Source organism: Salvelinus sp. IW2-2015, linkage group LG17, assembly GCF_002910315.2.
Source record: "Salvelinus sp. IW2-2015 linkage group LG17, ASM291031v2, whole genome shotgun sequence".
Classification (NCBI taxonomy): Eukaryota; Metazoa; Chordata; class Actinopteri; order Salmoniformes; family Salmonidae; genus Salvelinus; species Salvelinus sp. IW2-2015.
The window spans coordinates 7,288,452-7,305,932 of record NC_036857.1 but is presented as its reverse complement, the minus strand read 5'-3'; the positions used below and the strand labels follow the sequence as shown (position 1 = coordinate 7,305,932).

Sequence of the window (17,481 nt, the reverse complement as noted above, 5' to 3'; positions counted from 1 at the left end):
TCCAATATGATATTGTGAAGTAGCATGTGCATCAAATAGTAACAGTAATACAGTAAATAGTGCTGTACCTGAACATACTCGGCCCTCGGTTGTTTTACTCGGTTGTTGTTTCTCTCAAAAGACACCACCTCTTCATGTGATTCATAAATACCTGGTGCCTCTTCAAAAGGTGGGCGATTGTTGGAAGGCTGATGAATGCCACATTGGCAAAGGTGTCATCGTTCTCCTCAATGACCTGCTTTATTTCGAACAGCCATATGTCYTTCCTGACCCTCACCATTTCCACTGCCTACTCCTGCTGGTCGGTCAGCACACGGCCATATCCACCATCCATGGGGTCTTCTGTCAATTTTGAGGGTAGAACAGAGGACACTGTCAATAGATCATACTGTAACATGTTTTGTGAATTTACCTGCATTACAATATGTAATTTACTGTAAATGTAATGATAAAGCATAGTGCATATCCTGCAGACTTACTGGTATTCTTGGCGAAATGTTCTCGCGATCAAATTGACAGTTTATCTTTTCAGATTGGGGTGTACTAATCTGGCAGCCTCTTTCATGATGGCCCGTACTTCATTAGACACAACAGTTCCCTGCCGTCTACCTCCCTCTATCTGATGTCCACTTCCTTGATGGGGTCCATGCCCACCTCTTTGACATCTTTGATGGGGCCCATGCCCATCTCTTTGATGTGGCCCATACCCTCTCTCTGACGAGTCCCTTGTCCATGAGCTCTTTGATTTCTTCCTCTCCCTTGCTGTCTATCCTGCTCCATGTTGAAAGAAATTGCAAGTGTTCACACACACCCTTTTATACGATGACAAATTCTGGTTACCACTGTGAAATTAATTAGCAATAATGACTAGTTATTATGTATGGTTATCATGTATCATACATGTCATTTAAATGTTTATACTTTACAAACACACATTTTATTTCTGCAGTTCTCAAAATCCATATATAGTAGACAAACCAGTTTAAAGTCTGTAGGTTTACCAAATGGTTAAGTGATTAACAATTAGGCACAGTTGGATTAAGTGATAGTCAAATGTATTTAAACAAATGAGAAGAGAATCATATGAAAAGGATAGTGAGCATTGCAATGTGAAAGGCAATTGCTTTATATGAAAGGTTTTTCTAGATGAAACACTGATTAGGTTTGGTGAAAGATTTACTGTGTGATTTTGTGTGTTGTACTTAGTCAATTGAGAATGTGCTTAAAGTTTTGAAATAACAGCCTCTTTGATTGTCTGTTTTGAGTTTTGTACTAAGAGTTGTGAAATTTTACAACATTATGTAAATAGTACCAAAGCAAAAAAATATATAGATTTTTACTCTTTATTTTATTTGTTATTCACTGAGTATTTATTCCTTGTGTCACTATTTTTAATTAAATGTTTTATCTTATCTTTAACTCTGCATTGTTGGAAATGGATACGTAAGTAGGCATTTCACTGTTAGTCTACACGTATATACAATTTGATTTGATTTGATAGTCAGGAATGTTGACAATCTTATGTTATTACAACTCATCGTATTACTCAACATCAAGGAAGGCAACCATAGCTGAGGTAAGGTATGGCGTACTAATAGTTTTATGCGACACTTCCAAACGTCCTCGGGAAGTGCTAATGCTTGGAATTTCAGAGCTTGCCTGCAAGATCCTTGTTTTTAACAGCTTGACAACTGAGCATGTATTTTTGTCAAAGTACTGCACTGGGCCAGTGCAGTCCCAGGCCCAGTGCAGTCAAAACCGTGATTTACCTGTGTTTTATATATGCAGTGCCTTCAAAAAGAATTCACACCCCTTGACTTTTTCCACATTTTGTTGTGTTACAGCCTGAATTTAAAATGGATGAAATTGAGATTGGCACGGCGGTCTAAGTCACTGCATCGCAGTGCTCGAGGCGTCACTACAGATCCTGGTTCGATCCATGGCTGACTTTGGTCGCCAGCTGTATGGTGTTTCCTCCAACACATTGGTGTGGCTGGCTTCTGGGTTAAGCGATCAGTCTGTCAAGAAGCAGTGTGGCTTGGTGGGMTCATGTTTCAGAGGACGCATGGCTCTCGATCTTCGCCTCTCCTGTAACGATCGTCTGTGGTGGTAGAAGGATCGGACCAAAGCGCAGCGTGGTAAGTGTTCATGTCTTTAATATAAATCCAAAAAACTGAACACAGGAACAAAAACAATAAACGATGATCAAACGGAACAGTACCGTGTGGCGACTGACACGGAAACAAACACCCACAAACCAAAAGACAAAACAGGCTACCTAAATATMGTTCCCAATCAGAGACAATGACAAACACCTGCCTCTGATTGAGAACCATATCAGGCCAAACAACAAACCCAACATAGAAACACAAAACATAGATAACCCACCCAACTCACGCCCTGACCACACTAAAACAAAGAAAATACAAAAGAACTATGGTCAGAACGTGACATCTCCAGAGTCCGTACGGGAGTTGCAGCGATGGGACAAGACTGTAACTACCAGTTGGATATCATGAAATTGGGTAGAAAAGGGGTAAAAATATCGCTAAACAAATGTAAAAAAAATAATAATAATAATTAAAGAATAATGGGCAAATATTGTACAATCCAGGTGTGCAAAGCTCTTAGAGACTTACCCAGAAAGACTCACAGCTGTAATTGCTGCTAAAGTTAATACTAATATTTATTGACTCAGGGGGTTTGAATACTCATCTAATCAAGATATATTTGTGTTTTATTTTCCAACCCAAAAAGTTTTTGTATATATATAAAAAAAATCCACTTTGACAGAGTATTTTGTGTAGATTGTTCTCAAAAAACGACAATAACATCAATTTTAATCCCACTTTGTAGCACAACCAAATGTGGAAAAGTCAAGGGTTGTGAATACTTTCTGAAGGTGCTGTATTTCCACACTATGAGGTTGGAATAATACTGTGAAATTGTGAAAATTATGATAATGCCGTTTTAGTGTAAGTGCAGTTTGAAAAGGCCACCTGAAATTTCAGCCTGTTTTGGTGGGATGGAGTTTTGGCCTGTCTGGTGACATCACCAAGCGGTATAAGTCAATAAACCAATAACAAAAAGAGTTTCAGACCTCTCTGCCAATAACAGGTAGTTTTCAGGTTACAGATCCCTCCCATTTGGCTCATTCAATTAGGCCCCTCACTTGGATCACTTCAGTGAACATGCATGAGGGCTTATATTTTGATGTGTTGGAATTGAAGAAGGAGATCCTCCTGTTGTAACGGAAAAAACTTAATCTGGAAATCAAGCTGCTGAAACAGAAGCTTGCTGTGTTTGGGCTATATGAAGGAGGAACAAATATAATGTTTCTTATTGTTGTTTGTTACTGAATGTTTTCCTTTTTTGGTATTATTAGCCTACATGACAGACATCATTTCTGAATTGTGTCTATTCATGTATAGTCAGCTGCAAGCTTATTTCTTCATTTGTCTATATTTATATTTTTCCTTTTTTTGTAATTTGATACATTGTACAATACACATCTTGAAAATAAAAACGTTATAAAACATTGTGAAACATACCAGTCTGTTTTATCTATGACTAGGCCTACCTGCATTTTTATATTCAAGCATTCAGAGTATGAGGAAGTGAGAAAAGCGATCATAGGGACATCAAGTGGTCAATTTAGTTTGAGAGGTCACCGTTCGAGGGAATCACCTTTGTCAAGTCGGTGACCATCCTTGGAATTGTAACAGATGTGATTAAATTGAGTCCACAAAGTGTGTTACTGTATGGTAACTGATTCCATGTCAGCATCGCTTCAGACTGTAGTGTATTTATTTCATTCTCAACCTTTATGTTGCTTTTGTCAGTAATCATGTAAAAAAGAGTGTACAGAAAAGTGTTAGACTATACAGTTCACATAAGTTACTGGGTAAACAATATGAAAAGGATTAGACTATATGTACATCAGTTCACATAAATTACTGGGTAAACAATATGAAAAGGATTAGACTATATGCACATCAGTTCACATAAATTACTGGGTAAACAATATGAAAAGGATTAGACTATATGTACATCTGTTCACATAAATTACTGGGTAAACAATATGCCAAGCAATATAACGCACTTGGTATTGACCCCATGACTGGTGTCTGTGGTACTTGCTCATTAAGTGACAGTTTTCCGGATACATAGTAAGCCTCTAAAATTGCCAGTGTAGAAATCCCCTAAAATAATGACCCATCACTAGATCACGGGCAGTGAGAGAAGAGAAAAATTCTTCCTTAGGGATGGATTGAAATTTGCAGAACAGATACCTGGAGGAGAATGGAGCGTGATACTTTTTACATTTCAGCCATGGGGAGGATTTAGCATTTTAAAATCTAGTCCAGGGGAGGGTCATGTAATTTGTAATTGATGACATTTCAATATTTCTCAGTGTTTTTGAATTAGTTGCTTATTAAGCTATATATCGATGTGCATCTCTGATTTAGGCTGGGCGCGCAATATCAACTGCACCTATAGAGTATTTAGTGTGGTCTCAATCAAATGATCCATAGCCTATAGTCTATGAAATACATGTTCGGAGAATCACAGAGCAAAGTTATATTTCTAAGACAGCTGCTGAGATGGTGTAAATACAACTGGGCTGCATAACACAATGCAATGGATATTCCAACCCTGAGCCCGGCCTGCTCTTCTCTTGCTGATCAAAAACGTTTTTGTATGCTGTCTAACCAATGGCTGTGCTGTGTAGGCATAAGGCAACAGCAGAGCACGAGAGGGGCAGAGCACGAGAGGGGTACACGGGTTGGCGAGCGGAGTTGGTCACGGGTCCAGTGCCATGTTTCCGGTTTTACGCACCGTGCCTTCAGTGCAAAGTCACAGCCAGGTGCGTGCAGTACATGCTCTCCGTACCTGCCGTGTAAAGAGGGGTATCCAGCCAGGAAGGGTGGTGCCGGCTCAGCGCTCCTGGTCTCCAGTGCGCCTCCTCGGACCGGGATATCCTGTGCCGGCTCTGCGCAAGGTGTCTCCAGTGCGCCTGCACAGCCCAGTGCGTCCTGTGTCAGCGCCTCGAACGTGCCGGGCTAAAGTGGTGATTCAGCCAGGAGGGGTTGTGCTAGCTCTAAGCTCCAGACCTCCAGTGTGCTTTCACAGCCCAGTGCGTCCTGTGCTGGTGCCCCGCACTTGCTGGATTGAAGTGGGTATCCAGCCAGGACGGGTTGTGCCTGCTCCACGAACCAGGCCTCCAGTGTGTCTCTCCAGCCCGGTGAGTCCTGTGCCTGCTCCACGAACCAGGCCTCCAGTGTGTCTCTCCATCCCGATGAGTCCTGTGCCTGCTCCACGGACCAGGCCTCCTGTGTGTCTCCCCAGCCTGGTGAGTCCTGTGCCTGCTCCGCGCACCAGGCCTGCAGTGTGTCTCCCCAGCCTGGTGAGTCAGAAATCGACAGCTCATGGTGATGAAAGAAGGCAAATTCAAGTAGGCATAATTCATTTAAACCGTTTTCATTTTAATTAGACTTTATGTTGGAGCCTATTTTAGGCTAAAGGCTGCTATATCCATAGATTTGTCAGTCAATTTCTCCACCCACCATGCACTCTTTAATTAAACAGCCTACCTCACTGTCAGTGCTGGCCTGTCAAGTTAAAACCAAGACTTGAATTGAGGCGTATGAGAAGGTATGGCATAGGCCTCGCTTTAATAAAGAAAATGGCAAACAGCACAGGCCTACTCCTTGTTAGCTTAAGGTTTTTAAGAAAATAAAACTGATCCGAAATTAAAGTGATCTATAACAGTGCTTTGGTCCGCGATGTTTTATGCTAAAAAACAGCTGTAAAAGAAACCCGGGAAAGACGTGACACCGATGCATATGGGAATATCATTGTTTAGTTTCTTTGAGATTCAAAGGCTGAGCTACAACGTCCTATTGCCGAGGAGACAAAAACTAGACTTTGTTTGGGAAGTAATCTAATTCTGTCACTATCCATTGATTAAGATATTCGCTTTCTGTACAATAGAAGATGTATAAACCCAGACATATTTTATGGAAACACTTGTGACCTTATCTCGTTATTACGCGTTATTACTCCTACCTCGTGACAAACTCAAAAACAACTTTATATCGAAGGAGGGACTTTCATATTTATTGGCCTGCACATGCGCAGTTTGGCGAGACGACCGTTAGACCCGATGGCGTGTTTCTGCGCATGAGCTTAGCTAGACAACGTCGCCATGACATCGACTACAAGCAAAATCGGAATATCTATTGGGGAAACAGTTTCTGCCTATCTTCATACTGTACTGTCTTTGATAAAATGCTGTCACGGAGGGTGGAATAAATTACCCTAACCAGAAGGCTCGTTCGAGGGGAGCAGTTTTGTCAAGTCGGTGACGCCTTTCAAAGTGTGTTGCGTTATGGTTAGAAACATTGTCCAACTTGCGACTACATGATCTTTACAAAAATCATGTGACCAGAGGTCATGCACTTTTTGATGAAGTCGCTGCAGTTGCTTCTCACCAACTGCACCATGCAGCCATCACCTGAATTGTGGGAGGCAGTATTTGCCAACTGATCATTAGGGTGTTTTTGTTTGACCCACGCTGACGTGGCCAAAGACGTGACAGAAACAGGAATCAGCTTTGACGCAATTCTAAAGCTACAAACGAAAGTGATATTTGAGACCTCTCTAACCAATTCATTGTACACACATTATGTTTTCAGTTTGTGAGTGTGTGACATGGGGATATGGAAAAGTTTCAGACATTTATACAGAAAAACGTTTATAGGCAATTGCAGCTATGTTGATCTGAGCCTTATTGTTGGAAAACCATTACAGTGTACGACTTTCGGCTGTCGCAGATGCACCTCCCCGACTTCACTCGCCAAATTTTGTCTACAGTCGGCATTCATTAGGCTTACTGCTTGAACACACCCAGATACTTTTTCATCGCACCAATAGTTAGGGTAAGGACAGTGGAGGCTGCTGAGGGGATGACTGCTCATAATTGCTGGAACGGGGCAAATGGAATTGCATTATACACATGGAAACCATTCCGCTCCAACCATTACCACAAGCCAGTCCTGCCCAATTAAGGTGCCGCAACCTCATATGGGTAAGGATCACTGAGGTATAATAAAATCTGAGTCCAAGATGTCCACTCGTTGTTTTCAACGTAATCTACTCATGTTCGCATACCGAATCATGGACCATCTATATCCGGGTTGCATCCGGTTTATACTGACCAACATGCAAATCAAGTGCAAATCGGAACTAGGAAATGTTGACATTTACGACTTGCTAACTGGTTGTAGTTATACACATGCCATGTTCAATCAGTTAGCAAGTCGAACATTTCAGAGTTTTATATTCCGAATATCATATTAACATGGCAACAGGGAGCAGCACCATCAGCAACAATGCCTTCAGGTCATCATCCAAAAACATGGCAGACATTGGATGAATATAAAATGTTAATATCTTCGGCTGTGAGTAATGGGGGGGGAAACGGCCTCTGCGACAATTATTTGAATAATTCAATGGATGTTTTGTGGACCAAGGTGATGGCTAAAGTGTTTTATTAGGAATTTTCTAATCTGCCTTCTCTATGAGGCCGTGTATGGAAATAGGCTTTATGGGCCGTGTCAGTTAAACTGCAGTACCGAAATAAAACTGTAAAAGCAGTCGAAACTGTGCTTCTAAACGAACTCTGGCCCCTTGGTAAGGATTATGGGTGTGATACTAATCTGATCCTAGACCCGTGGTTTAGTCAACCTATCAGAGAAGKGGGCATCAAGAAAATACGGAAGTAAATGTCATCTCGCTCCACCTTCTCTGGTCATGTGACTATATAAACCGCAAAACAACACTGGTGATCGAAATATAAGTCTGTAAATAGTTGCACTGCAAGAAAGAACTTGCTAGCAAGATCAATTGTTTACACTTTACAGGAAATTATAACTGGATCCACACCTGTCTAACAGGCAGGCCGTTTCAATGCATTACAGAGAACCGAAAACGCTGCGGAGATGGACGCGTACGATTTGTTTACAAGTTGCAGAAAGGGCGACATTTCCAGAGTTAGGTAAATGGAGTCTGTGGAATAGAAATGCGTAGTTCGCAGCAGCGGGATGAGGTTATCTAGCGTGCTTAGCTATAAACAAAGACAACCTTGTGGTCAGTAGTAGTGTTACAAATATTTAGCAAATTTGTCAGTGAGCTAACGTTAGTGCCTATGTTAGCATACGCTATGCTATTTGCGTTGGTCTGTTGAAGTCTGGTCTTTGAAGTCATGCCAGTGGCGATATTGTGTTTGTGTGTTTTGGTATTACTAGGTTCAATTTATGTGCATGAAAGTAGGTTTAGCTAGAAACTATAAATACAACTCTTGTTTATTCTGCGCACATATCTGGCAACTTCCAACCTGGAAACTTTTCATCTTGACCGATATACAAATTTTAAGTAGGTTGGTTTCCAAACTCTTCTCCTATCTATTAGTGAAGAGTGCAATAAAAAAACACTATTCCTTTTAAAGAGGGCTATATGGTGTTAACTTATGTTAAATCAAACAAGTAGTTTGTCAGTCTAGAATTTGGAATACAGTTAGGATTGTACTGTTTGTGTGGAATGTGAACATGTGGAGACCAGCATTAAGATGAAGACAGTTTCTACCATAACCTGTCTTAACTGCCTGTATTGGCCTATTAACCGTCCATTTTCCTGTCAAGGTATCTTGTTGAACAGAGAGACGTGGACCTCAATGTAAGAGACAAATGGGACAGCACCCCGTTGTAAGTACGGAGTTAATATTGCAGAATGTAGCCTGCACACAATATATTTGACAAGGTCATTGTTAAGAATGTAATGTAACTTAACAATGTATTCTTCCACAGGTACTATTCTTGCCTCTGTGGCCATGAGGAGCTGGTCCAGTACCTGTTGGCTAATGGTAAAGCTGGAATTTGCCCCAAGTGTCAAAGCACATTTACATGGTTTAAAAACAGGGTTTTGGGGGGGGGGGGTCTTGTTACATTACAGCCTTATTCTAATGGATTAAATTGTTTCCCCTCGTCAATCTACACACAATACCCCATAATGTTGAAGCGTCAACAGGTTTAGACATTTTTTTCAATGGATTCAACTGAATATAACATTTACATAAGTATTCAGACCCTTTACTCAGTACTTTGAAGCACCTTTGATAGTGATTACAGCCTCGAGTCTTCTTGGGTATGTCGCTACAACCTTGGCACCCCTGTATTTGGGGAGTTTCTCCCATTCTCCTCTGCAGATTATCTCAAGCTCTGTCAGGTTGGATGGGGAGCGTCGCTGCACAGCCATTAAGGTCTGTCCTGAGATGTTTGATTGGGTTCAAATCCGGGCTCTGGCTGGGACACTCAAGGACATTCAGAGACTTGTCCCAAAGCCACTCCTGCATTGTCTTGGCTGTGTGCTTAGGGTCGTTGTCCTGTTGGAAGGTGAACCGTTGCCCCAGTCTGAGGTCCTGAGCGCTCTGGAGCAGGTTTTCTTCAAGGATCTCTCTGTACTTTGCTCTGTTAATCTTACCCTCGATCCTGACTAGTCTCCCAGTCCCTGCTGCTGAAAAACATCCCCACAGCATGATGCTGCCACCACCATGCTTCACCGTAAAGATGGTGCCAGGTTTCCTCCAGACGTGACGCTTGGCATTAAGGCCAAAGAGTTCAATCTTGGTTTCATCAGACCAGAGAATCTTGTTTCTCATTGTCCGAGAGTCCTTTAGGCAATGTCCAAGTGGGCTGTCATGTGCCTTTTACTGAGGAGTGGCTTCTGTCTGGTCACTCTACCATAAAGGCATGATTGGTGGAGTGCTGCGGAGATGGTTGTCCTTCTGGAAGGTTCTCCCATCTCCACAGAGGAACTCTTGAGCTCTGTCAGAGTGACCATCGTGTTCTTGGTCACCTCCCTGACCAAGGCCCTTTTTTTATTTTATCTTTATTTAACTAGGCAAGTCAGTTAAGAACACATTTTTATTTTCATTGACGGCCTAGGAACAGTGGGTTAACTGCCTTGTTCAGGGGCAGAACGACAGATTTGTACCTTATCAGCTCGGGGATTTGATCTTGCAACCTTTCGGTTACTAGTCCAACGCTCTAACCACTAGGCTACCTGCTCCCCCGATTGCTCAGTTTGGCCGGGTGGCCAGCTCTAGGAATAGTCTTGGTGGTTCCAAACTTCTTCCATTTAAGAATGATGGAGGCCACTGTGTTCTTGGGGACCTTCAATGCTGCAGAAATGTTTTGGTACCCTTCCCCAGATCTGTACCTCGACACAATCCTGTCTCGGCGCTCTACAGACAATTCCTTCAACCTCATGGCTTGGTCTTTGCTCTGACATGCACTGTCTACTGTGGGGCCTTATATAGACAGGTGTGTGCCTTTCCAAATCATGTCCAATCAATTGAATTTACCACAGGTGGACTCCAATCAAGTTCTAGGAACATCTCAAGGATGATCAAGGGAAACAGGATGCACCCGAGCTCAATCTCATAGCAAACAGTCTGAATACTTATGTAAATAAGGTATTTCYGTTTTTTGTTTTRTTTATACATTTGCCAAAAAAATCTAAATTGTTTTTCGCTTTGTCCTTATGGGGTATTGTGTGTGTAGAGTGATGAGGAAAAACAATTATTTAATCTATTTTAAAATAAGGCTGTAAAGTAAGAAAATGTGGAAAAAGTCAAGGGGTCTGAATACTTTCCAAATGCACTGTTATCCTATATGCAATTAATTGTGTCTTGGAGGTGACCTGTACACTGTTTTCCATTTGGGCTTTCAGGAGCAAAGTGTGAAGCCAACACATTTGATGGAGAGCGATGCATGTATGGCTCTCTGAGTGACTCCATCCGACGTCTCCTAAAAGAGTACAAGTGCATCACAGCCCAAGCCATGCAGAGGGACTATTATGACCACTTTCTTCTCACGTAAGGCGCTGTAATGCTACAATGCATCTTAACTGCATCGTAATGTTTTATAGCCGTTAGCTTTGTGTTTTCCTCATTCTGTGTTGCCTGTACTTCTGTTTGTCTGCTTATATTATACAGAAGCAGTGAAACTCTAACATCAACACTCATTTGGCCCTGCTTTCTCCCTGTCCTCCCCTTCTGTCTGCTGTCTGTATCTAGGTTACTGGAGCAGGGCCAGTATAGTGACGTCAAGTTCCTGGTTCACGGTGAGACATTTCAGGCTCACCGCTGTGTGCTGAGCGCTCGCTCAGAGTACTTCACAGCCATGTTTGAAACCAAATGGAAAGGAAAGAACTTGATCCCCCTCAAACACCCTTTGGTAGGTGTTGTGTTACACCACCTCTTTCAGATAGGCATGACAGCATTACGTTGGATTGGACGGTGGGGGGGGTGTAGCTATATTTGACGTTATTGATTTTAATAAATGTGTTTACTTTATAATATGCTATTTACCTTGTTATTGTTTTAGGAGTCATTACAACAAGCACAATTGCAAACCATTTGATACAGGAATTYTATGAAGTATGTACTAAAAAGATTGTTTCAGTAAGAATTTCTGTGGAAACAAACTCAATCATGGCTGTATGTATAAATGCTACCAAAACATTCACTTGGCCAAAAGGGAATCTAAAGTAACAGTGTAAACACAGTAAAAGATCCATATGGATTAAGAAAAAAAACATTTTTTCCCACTCTGTTTCAGATCAACCCAGCAGCCTTTGGTGCCATCCTGCAGTATTTTTACACTGGTTGGTTTCTATTGTTTGAGGTGTATAACTAGATGTATGAATGCAGAATTAGGCTAAAATCACAAATTAACATAATGGAAGTCAGACATGTTGACGTTTTAATTAAGATTAGGCAAATGTGCAGTATGTAAAATGGCATTTTGCATTTAAAGATGTCTAAGTATATCATAGTCATCCCAGTGATTGTAAATGATGCCTGAGGGCTGCGTTCAAGCTCATCCTTGATTGATGACTGAAATGTATGTTTCGATCCAGTCAGTAGATTAGGGTATTTTCAGTCTTTCTCTAAAAAGGTGATGATATGGCATCCATAAAGTCTAACATGACTGCATCATAAAGAGCCAGCATACACTGTCTTTCAAAGTTGTGTAGCCTACATTTAGTGTTACAAAGCTATGAGCTAACCGGCTTTCGCTTCCAGGTCGTATGGACATTGATGTGAGCCACGTGGAGGACTGCAAGCGGCTGGCCAAACAGTGCAAAATGGGCGACCTTATTGATGAGTTGGAGAGCAAGTGTAAACAGGTGTATGAGTTTGGTAAGCTCCCTCTTCTTAAATCTCTTGAAATTAGGRCTACACATTTACATTGTTACATGGTGTCTCACCTGTCTCTCTGTGTCTGCTTCCATGCATAGTCTCCAATAAGCCAGGGACCTGTGTAAAGGTTCTGACCCTGGAGCCTCACAGCTGTCAGCATCAGGAGGAGATGGCTCAACTGGCAGACTGTGCCCTCCCTGCTGAGCTAAAAGTAAGAACATTACAAACTAGCCTGGTCCCACATCGTTTGGGATTTAGCCAACTCTTCTAACTATCATTGTTAGCATGGCAAGAATAGTCAGAGGCGTTGGCTAAAGCACATACCAAACAGATGTGGGACCAGCTAATCATATTTAAGGTTGCCACTTATGATTATCCCTTGATGTAAATAAACCTTTTGTTCATAATAAGTGAATTGTCAAGGATCTTTGTCATTTTGTTTTGTTTTTCTGTAGGTGGGATTTGGCGAGCTTCCATTTGACAGAACTGATAACTTCCCTAGCTACCCTGACATTTGCTTCAGGGTTGAAGGTTATGACTTCCTGTGTCATAAGGTGTGCTCCACATACCTCTAACAAAGTACAAAGATAGATGAGTTAATCGTCAGGCTATGATTTTGGAATTAGTCATTATTTATGCATCTCCTCAGTTAATTATTATGGGCTAACAAGTTGTCTCTATCCCCTCTGGACAGGCGTTTTTCTGTGGACGCAGTGACTATTTTAAGGCGTTGCTGCAGGACCACTTCAGTGAGGGAGAGATGATGCAGTCCCAGCCCAGCACCCCCGTCCTTACCATCCACAATATCTCCCACGAGATCTTTATCCGTCTCCTCTATTACGTATACAGCGACGACACGGAGGTCAGTTCAGACAGAATTCCTGCAGTGATGATATTTCTATGAACTCACCAGAGTCTTGTCTTTCTCTCTCTCCTAATGTATTGTAATACTCTCTCTGCCTGGGTCCAGCTGTCCCCAGATAATGTGTTTGATGTGCTGTGTGTGGCTGATATGTACCTGCTCCCCGGGCTGAAGCGTCTGTGTGGTAAGACGCTGGCCAAGATGCTGTGTGAGGATAACGTGTTGCACATGTGGAAGACAGCCAAGCTCTTCAGACTGTCTCGTCTGGAGGACCAGTGCACGGAGTACATGGCTAAGATCATAGAGAGGGTGAGTGTTTGTCATTATAGGCTGTGCAAGGATGGTCATTGCTGTGTCCCATCTGACAGCTGCCCCTCTCCTCAACAGCTGGTAGAGCAGCCTGAGTTTGCTGACATGATCAAGGAGGATGCTGGGGCAGTGGAGGACCGACACGAGACCGACTCCATCCCTCTGGTGGACGACATCCGCTTCCACATCACCAGTAACGTTCAGACCTTCAGTGCCATCGAGGAGGCCAACGTGAAGCTGGACGCCCTGGATCAGCTGCTTTCCACCATCGGTCTGGAATGCTAATGAGAAGGTGTGGGGGTGTGTTAGGGCTACTACTGGCTAAGCTAGCTGCTAGCCACAACCAGTGGCAAGAAGGACTTGTATTGGACTGTTGAAGGGTATTGGGGGAGACATTAAATAGCTTTCACATTATACACACAAAAAGAGTGTTTACTTCAAATAGTTTAAATGCTTCTGGGCCCAACCAGGTGGTGGGCAAAGCACCTTTTTGTGAATAATGTGAAAGCTGATAATGCAACAATTTGTGTATTGGGTACATTCTAGTATTGACCTGGAATGTCAAAGACCGAAGTATGTAGGGACTGGAGGCGTCAAGTTGCTATTGAGTAGCTAGACAAGGATAGGGTTGCTGAAGAAGTTGAGGATGATGTTGCATTGGAATGAATGAAACACACKGATACAGAAGCCCATGTGATGAGGATGAAGAGTGAGGAATGGAGTGTGGACTCTGATTGTAATATCTACTTTCGTTTGCGGTTATTTTGAAGTAATGTGTCTTTTTCTTGGAATGACAGGTCATCTGACCACAAACATTGTAGACCCAATATCACAGAAGATATTACAGTATGTTGGCTTAGAAATGTAGCTATTAAAGAACCTTRGCATTTTTGTGAAAAATACCCAATTATGAAAATCTCTGTTTWTAAACAGAGACTCAGAGAAACAGCAAATATCTGACTCTTGTYATGAATTAGAATAATTATAGAATTCTGAATGACAGCAAAAAAAATGTTTCCCCTAACATGGACATTACTCTTTTTATTTTTACCTTCAGATTTTCCTGACTGATATGAATTTGTTACACTATGTTTTAGCGGCTTAAGAGGCAAGACATTTTGATTATTTTTCATCTTGTGCTAGTATATTGTAGGCCTAAATGCATGCTGATTACTCTTGTTGTGTATGCATGATTTATCTTTATAGAATGTAGCTTCTTATTTAGGTGTTAGGAGAGGAAACCATAGCTAGTTACATGGCTATGTTAAATATTGTTTAATCCAAAAATAATGAAAAGAAATTCAGCCTCGTGTCGCATATGACAATGTATTGAAACTTTTACTGTTAATCATGAGTAAAGTAATGAATTTGTTTTTATGATTTAGTTTTGAAAAAATTATGACTGGAGTCAAGTAAAGACCCAACGAGATCATTTACAAAATGTAAGTGTTTTTTATTTTTAGTTGGCAAATTAGAGAACTCATGACACAACTTGTAGTCTACTTGATTTGATAACTAGATATTGAATCCTGTCAGTCACATTCATGCAGCAAATGCATTTAGCCTCAATTTGCATGCAGTGTACAGTGTGGGGTAAAAAGGAAGTGAGTATTTTCACACAGCAGTCACAATGGATCCTCATTTACTTAAAGCATACTTGCATGTACATGGACAAGCAGACAACCAACCACAAGCAATACAGTGCAATTTTGATGACTTTATTTTGAACTCAATCTAAGTCCCAATATCTCTTATCTTTAACTATGACATTCCACTGCAATGTATATGTCACTTTCAAAATACAACTGTATTTTTCATTGTCAACTTTACCACATAGACTACTGGATAAGCATAGGCTTGTGCTGTAAATAACATACTAACCCCTGTTCATGCTGAACAGACAAACACATGTTATTTGTTTGTGAAGCTTGTGTGATTTAACAGTTTCTTATGAGGACTGTTTTTAAGAGGATAACACGCTATGGTTAGTAATGATTTCCCATTATATGCACAAAGTAGGATCAATCATTTAGCCAGTCTGCTTTGATAAATATGTAAGGGATGATCAACGAGGGGCTATGCCTTCTCTGGAAAATAATGAACAAATTGGAAGGTGTGCAGCTGAGTTGTATTATTTTCCAGAGAACGCATAGAGCCCCGATTTGATTATCCATTTTATATCATGGCTATAATTTAGCACATTTACCGCTAGAAATGTATTCATTTGGAGTTAGAAATGTGTTCAACATCCACTTAGATAGCTATGCAGTTTACTAGTTAGTGACGGTAGTTACCTTGGTAAGCAAACAAGCTAGTTTAACTWACCAAACCATCAGTCGTAGTTTGCTATTATGAAAATCGAATTCAACAATGCCAATAATGCTTTCAATTCGACTTTTGCTTTCAAATGCAGCTCAAACATAGCACATGTAATAATTAACTATAGCCATTGAATTATATCGTGCAAATATACCATGCGTTATAGGGAAATAATGCATGTTCTAGAATGCCCTTCAAATTAATCCAAAACAAGTATTCAACAATGCCATGGTATAATTAACCAATAAAGCCCGAGGGGGTGTGGTATGTGACCAATATACCACGGTTTAGGGCTGTTCTTAAGCATGATGCAACAAGGTGTGCCTGGATACAGCCCTTAGCTGTGGTATATTGGCAATATACCACCAAACCCTGAGCTGACTTGTTGCTATTATAAACTGGTTACAAATGTAATTAGAACAGTAAAAATCAATGTTTTGTCATACCAGTGGTTTACGGTCTGATATACTACGGCTTTCAGCCAATCAGCATTCACAGCTCGAACCACCCGGTTTACAATTGGATATAACTTGTTTTCTCTGGATGTTGATGTGATTGTGTGTGGTAGTAGGATGGGCCATGACAGTGCTTCCAATTTTATTAGATTTTTTACTCCTGTATTTTGCTTTTATTTAAAACAGAAATGTTTTACCATTGTCACATTGTTAGCATTATTGACTCCACATACATTTTATTTGAAAGTGAAATAATATATTATGGACAAAGCTGTAGGTACAATTAAAAATGAAGAAAAAATGCATTTCCATTGGTGTTTTTGTCCTTTTTGAAAGTTCCAAGTACATATTATTAAACACATTTTCCTTAAAGTCTAAAGATCTGGCCCGCAGGTGATTTTTATATGTTGGACGTACAGTACATTCGGAAAGTATTCAGACCCCTTGACGTTTTCCACATTTTGTTATGTTACAGCCTTATTCTAAAATTGATTAAATTAAACATTTTCCTCAATCTACACACAATATCCCATGAGGACAAAGCAAAAAAAGGTTTTTAGAAATTTTTGCAAATGTATAAAAAATGTAAAACACCTTTATTTACTTAAGTATTCAAACTCTTCGCTATGAGACTCAAAATTGAGCTCCGGTGCATCCTGTTTTCATTAATCATCCTTGATGTTTCTACAACCTGATTGGAGTCCACCTGTGGTAAATGTAAGTAATTGGACATGATTTGGAAAGGCACACACCTGTCTATATAAGGTCCCACAGTTGACAGTGCATGTCAGAGCAAAAACCAAGCCATAAGGTCGAAGGACTTGTCCGTAGAACTCTGCGACAGAATTGTGTTGAGGCACATATCTGGGGAAGGGTACCAAAAAATGTCTGCAGAAATGAAGGTTCCCAAGTACACAGTTGCCTCCATGATTCTTAATTGGAAGAAGTTTGGAACCACCAAGACCCTTCCTAGAGCTGGCGGCCCAGCCAAACAGCCCAGTCGGGGGAGAAGGGCCTTGGTCAGGCAGGTGACCAAGAACCCGATGGTCACTCTGACAGAGCTCCAGAGGTCCTCTGTGGAGATGAGAGAACCTTCCAGAAGGACAACCATCTCTGCAACCATATCTGCAGCACTCTACCAATCAGGCATTTACATCTGGAGCATCACATCTGGAGGAAACCTGGCACCATCTCTATGGTYAAGCATGGTGGTGACAGCATTATGCTGTGAGGATGTTTTTCAGCGGCAGGGACTGGGAGACTAGTCAGGA

General features: G+C 41.2%; 1 protein-coding gene and 1 long non-coding RNA gene across 7 annotated transcripts; one reads left to right on the top strand and one right to left on the bottom strand.

Annotated features, from left to right (window-relative positions):
• Positions 1-1,645: 1,645 nt before the first annotated feature.
• LOC139029032 (uncharacterized) lies at positions 1,646-6,098 on the bottom strand. Its single transcript, XR_011481256.1, has 3 exons — positions 5,595-6,098; positions 3,886-5,404; positions 1,646-3,788 (listed from the first exon to the last, which is right to left on the bottom strand). It is a non-coding gene; the product is annotated as an uncharacterized lncRNA (long non-coding RNA).
• On the top strand, positions 5,321-16,515 carry abtb1 (ankyrin repeat and BTB (POZ) domain containing 1). 6 transcript variants are annotated; one of them, XM_070447819.1, is made up of 13 exons: positions 7,795-8,059; positions 8,703-8,765; positions 8,868-8,923; positions 10,429-10,534; positions 10,792-10,936; positions 11,138-11,297; positions 11,682-11,727; positions 12,149-12,265; positions 12,364-12,476; positions 12,721-12,819; positions 12,960-13,127; positions 13,236-13,436; positions 13,515-16,515. In XM_070447819.1, the coding sequence occupies exons 5-13, from the start codon at positions 10,833-10,835 to the stop codon at positions 13,719-13,721; spliced, it is 1,215 nt and encodes a 404-aa protein (XP_070303920.1). In that variant the 5' UTR covers positions 7,795-8,059; positions 8,703-8,765; positions 8,868-8,923; positions 10,429-10,534; positions 10,792-10,832; the 3' UTR covers positions 13,722-16,515. The 6 variants fall into 6 exon arrangements, with proteins under 6 accessions (XP_070303921.1, XP_070303922.1, XP_070303923.1 ...); XM_070447820.1 differs by lacking the exons at positions 7,795-8,059; positions 10,429-10,534 and adding an exon at positions 5,321-5,407; XM_070447821.1 differs by lacking the exons at positions 7,795-8,059; positions 10,429-10,534 and adding an exon at positions 6,194-6,379.
• The last annotated feature ends 966 nt before the right edge of the window (positions 16,516-17,481 follow it).